At 35.2% G+C, this 5,021-nt stretch overlaps 1 protein-coding gene across 1 annotated transcript; it reads left to right on the top strand.

Annotated features, from left to right (window-relative positions):
* Positions 1 to 2,198: 2,198 nt before the first annotated feature.
* On the top strand, positions 2,199 to 3,334 carry LOC136070583 (anthocyanidin 3-O-glucosyltransferase 5-like). The gene is given in 2 exon segments (XM_065780709.1): positions 2,199 to 2,370; positions 2,373 to 3,334. Coding segments are annotated over 2 exon segments (1,134 nt in total).
* Positions 3,335 to 5,021: the final 1,687 nt, after the last annotated feature.

Genomic DNA, 5,021 nt, shown 5'->3' with positions numbered 1-5,021 from the left:
AGGCTTCTTGAGCCACCAGTCCAAGGTCTCGAAGGAATTTTCATTTTCTACTAAGAATCTACCCATGTGTTAAAGTAACTTTGGTGCTCATTGCTAATAATCAATTCTGTATAGAGTATGTGCATCCCCTCTCATATAATTTATGTGAACCTCACATCTGTATGTGACATTGTGACTCACATGTTAAAAGAGAAAAGATGCATATACGAGATATATGAGATATCTTTTTAATCATAAGTGACATATTTAGTGTAATGTATAATCATCTATAGCTCATCCAATTCTTATTTCTTGTAAAGATCTTTACAGTTATTATCAATCTTAGTAATGTGTTTTCTTTCATGGTTGTTAAATTACTCTTTCCCATCACTATGTAATCTTTACTCTGTACTAATGTGTGGTATCTTTGGTTCCTGATTTTAAATTAGGAATATATTAAAATTATTATCAGTTATATAATAAAAATTTTATAAATTGATGTGCTAATAAATATGATTGGTATCATTTTTAAAATAGGCAAAAATATACTCTTGGTCCCTATATTTTGACCGATTTCCATTTTTGTCCCTATTTTGATTTTGCTACTATTCTAATTCCTAAAAGGGAAAATCAATTCTATTTTGGTTTTGCTGTCAACTCACTAACAGAAAAATCTCACATGACAAACAAAGTGCATATGTGGCATGTTAAATGTTGACATAGCTAATAAAATAATATTAAAAATACAATGTCATCATCCATGTCAGCATTTTAAAAATTAAAAAAGCCACCTCAGAAAATTAAAAAAAAATAATGAAATAATTTTTTTTTAAAAAACCTTAAGAAAAGAAAAGAATAAAATAAAATAAACCCAATAACAACAAGTTTTCCTTAACAGAAAAGTAGTGATCTCAAACACAGAGAGAGAGAGAGAGAGAGAGAGAGAGAGAGAGAGAGAGAGAGAGAGAGAGAGAGAGAGAGAGAGAGAGAGAGNATAATTTTGGTCCTTATAAATACTTCATCTAAGTATAGTTTAGTTTGTATTGTGTTTTAAATTTCAAATGTGAATTAAAATTTAGGTATTTGACTATATATATTTATATATATAATCTGAAATTACTCCGATTAAGAAAAGAATAGATGGGGTTAATGTGAATTATTTAAAAAAAAAAATGAAGAAAAAAATATAATTATTTTTCTCCCTTTGTTTGTTATATTCATCGAGTCTCAATGCAGCGCGCATGCAGCACTGTTATATTGCCCCGTTATTTGCAAATTCATGATCTCCATCCTTGACCTACCAACATCACCGTCTTAATCTTTGTTATTGTCGGTATGTTTTTAATTGAAAATTATTACAATAAAAAAAAAACTAGCAACTAGTGTAATTTCTATCTTTTAATTTTCGAAGCTTCACCATATAAATCCAACTAGATGACGACTTTACGAAGGTTGGCGCGGAGGATATTTCTTATTATTTCCAGGCCAAAAGTAATTAAAAAATCCCATGCAATTGAACCGGTCGTGTTATGCTTATGCAACTATGAAAATTGAAAATGACCTCAATTAAGGTCTCTCAATCTGTGACGCCCCAGAGACAGTGACACCCGCCAGTTGACTTGTAACAGTTTAGTTCTTGTCTTTTTACTTTTGTTTTTTTTAATATCCTTCTTTTTGGGACAGGAATTTCACTGATACATATACTGACGAGTTGTATTACTTACCCAATCAGGTGGTGGTGCGGGTTTGTTTCAAACACTTTGATTATTATTGTGAGTTTCACGTTTGTTTGGAGTGAGCTTATTTTTTTGTTTATAAGATATTGTAAACCTCATTGGAGTAAGCCTCACCTTATCAGTTGTTGTAATTGGTCTCTATCTCAATCAAAACAATATAGATATTCTTCTCTTCTCCTAAACGACAACGATTCCTGCGTAGTTCTATTGCATCGTGAGACCGTTTTTTAAATTCTCTCTTCTATTTTTCTGTTATTGTTGACTTTTCAGGATATATTTGTTTTATCAAAACTTGTTTATATTTTTTTTTGTTATTGTTGATTGTTCAGGATGTATTTGTTTTTTCAAAATTTGTTTATTCGCTTAATATTTCAAACACCCTAGACATCTTACGCCCAAGAGTTCAACTTTCTTTCTTCATAAGCTAAAAAATCATCGCACCCTTCGTTTCATCGATTCTTTTGTCTATTCTCAATTAGATCTATGATGAACTCAAAGCCACATGCAGCACTTCTATCCAGCCCTGGCCTAGGGCACCTAATCCCAGTCCTCGAGCTTGGTAAGCGCTTGGTCACACACCACAATTTCCAAGTCACCGTCTTGGTCATTGCTTCTCACACCTCTCCTGCCGAGTCCCAAGTTATTGAGTCAGCCATGTCCCCAAGCTCTTCGACATCGTCCAACTCCCACCACCAGATATCTCCAGCCTAGTGGACGCTAAAACTACAACTGTTTCACTACTTTCAATAATGATGCGTGAAGTCAGGCCAGCCTTTCGGTCTTCAATCTCTGCCATGAAGTCCCGTCCCACCGTTCTCATTGCTGACCTTTTTGGTACAGAATTTTTTCCCATAGCTGATGAGTTCCAGATGCTCAAGTACGTTTATATCGCTTCAAATGCATGGTTCCTTGCTATGTTTCTATATTCTCCAATCCTAGATAAGGAAGTGGAAGGTGAATATGAAGACCAAAAAGAACCATTCATAATCCCAGGTTGCAGGTCACTTCGACCCCATGAAGTATTTGACGCCATGCTAGACCGAAACAACCAGCAGTATCATGAGCTTATACGAACGGGGATTGAAATACCATTAAGTGATGGGATTTTGTTGAACATCTGGGAAGATTTGGAGCTTACAACACTTGCAGCACTGAGAGATGAGAGTCTCTTAGGTCAGGTTGCTAAGGTACCGATTTATACAGTCGGTCCATTAAGGAGATCAATTGGGTCGACTAGTTCGACAAGCCAGTTGTTTGAGTGGCTAGACAAGCAACCAAACGAGTCTGTGATTTATGTCTCATTTGGGAGTGGTGGTTCGTTGTCACACGAGCAAATAATCGAGCTAGCTTGGGGGTTAGAGTTGAGCCAACATAAATTTATTTGGGTCGTGCGCCCACCAGCTACAAAAGGTGCAGATGCGGCATTTTTCACCGTAGGGAGTGGAGAGAATGATGTGTCTGAATATTTGCCAGAAGGTTTCTTGAGTCGGACCCACAAGTTAGGGATAGTGGTCCCCATGTGGGCCCCACAGGTGGATATCTTGAGCCATGACTCGGTTGGAGGGTTTTTGTCACACTGTGGTTGGAACTCGACGATTGAGAGCTCACCAGTGCAGTAAGAGAGAGAGAGAGAGAGAGAGAGAGAGAGAGAGAGAGAGAGAGTTTTCAAACATAATAGTTAGAGAGAGAAAGAAGGGGAGGGAGAGATAGAGTCGCTGAAATATATTGTGATAATCGGCAGAATTCTTGAGCGATCTTTGGCGGTGTTGAAATTAGTGGATTAGAGAATTTGGGCAGAGATGGTGAATTCAATGGTGGATAGAGTGATGAACGATATGCTGATTGGTCCAGATTGGGCGATGAACACTGAGATCTGCGATATGCTTAATCATGACCCTGGGTGGTAGTGGGTTTGGTCAGTGATCTTCCTCTCTCTTGTTTGATCAGCGATGGTGGTAGTGGGTTTGGTGACTTTGTTGGCGTGGGTTTGTTGACTGCTTCGATGGGTTTGGTGATTGATCGGCGGGGTGGATTGTTGGTTTGGTGATTGATCGATGGCAGAGGTGGTGATTGGTGGTCTGATTTGTTCATGTGGGTTTCAGATTGCAGGGTTGGTTGGTTGGTTGGGTTTGTTGTTGGTGTGAGTTTCAGACTTGCTTGAGGTGGGTTTGCTAGGTTCAATTTGCTTGAGATGGGTTTTTCTGGGTTTGAGACTTTTTTGTTTGGATTGATTGTGTTGTATTTTTGGATCAATTTGGTACTTTGGGGCTTTAGGATTTGATGATTTTGTTGGGTTTGAGAAAATGTTGGTTTTGAGATTTATGATTTTGTTTTTGAGTTGAATTTTTTGGGTTTTTGGTGTCTTTTGTTTCTTAAAGAAAATTTTAAAGTTTTGGGTTTGCTAGTTTGTTTGCTAAGAAGAATATGAAGATCATGTTCTGGAAAGAAGAAATGTTCTTAAGAAAAAAAAAATTAGATTAATAATTATTTTTAATTTTCTGATTTGGCTTTTTTTAATTAATTTTTTATTAATTTAAATCTGATGTGGCATTTGAAATTTTTTTAAAATAATATTTTAATGGACACGTCAATGCCATGTTAGCAAGCTGGGAATATTGTTTGCCATGTAGGATTTTCCTATTAGTGGATTGACGGCAGTGACCAAAATGAAATTGATTTTTCATTTTTAGGTATTAGAATAGTAGCAAAATCAAAATAGGGACCAAAATGAGAATCGGTCCAAAATGTATGGACCAAAAGTATATTTTCGCCTTTAAAATATAACATATAAATGTTTGAATTATTTTATATGATTGATTAAATATGCACTATCTCTAGCATCACTCTTTAAATTAATGTTATGGACATGGTTTTATAAATCAGACCGGACCGGCTAGTTCGACTGGCTCAACCGAAAATTGGGTACCAGTTGGGTTCAATAAAAATGCCCAAAACTAGCCAAAACTGGCAAAAAACTTAGAAAAATTGGGAATCAAAGGCAAATTTGATTTTGCCCCGATCCGGTTTTTAAAACCATAATTGTGGATACTATAAATTTTATTATATACACTTAACTAATTTATGTTTCAACTTTTAAACAAAACATAGAAAAGTAATAAAAAAAATTGTTTATCATGTTTCTTTATGTGACATTAATAATGATTATTGTTATGTTAATTCATAAAACTTTTTAGTTAAAACTAAAAGGTAACGAAATAGTACAGTAAAATTCATGAATAGTACTAAAAAGTGTAATGAAACCTATGAATAATAGTAAAAACAAGCTAAACAGTAAAAAAAAAAAAA

The sequence above is a fragment of the Quercus suber genome, unplaced genomic scaffold (genome assembly GCF_002906115.3).
Source record: "Quercus suber isolate HL8 unplaced genomic scaffold, Cork oak 2.0 scaffold_243, whole genome shotgun sequence".
Classification (NCBI taxonomy): Eukaryota; Viridiplantae; Streptophyta; class Magnoliopsida; order Fagales; family Fagaceae; genus Quercus; species Quercus suber.
This window is presented reverse-complemented; position numbering and strand designations above follow the sequence as displayed.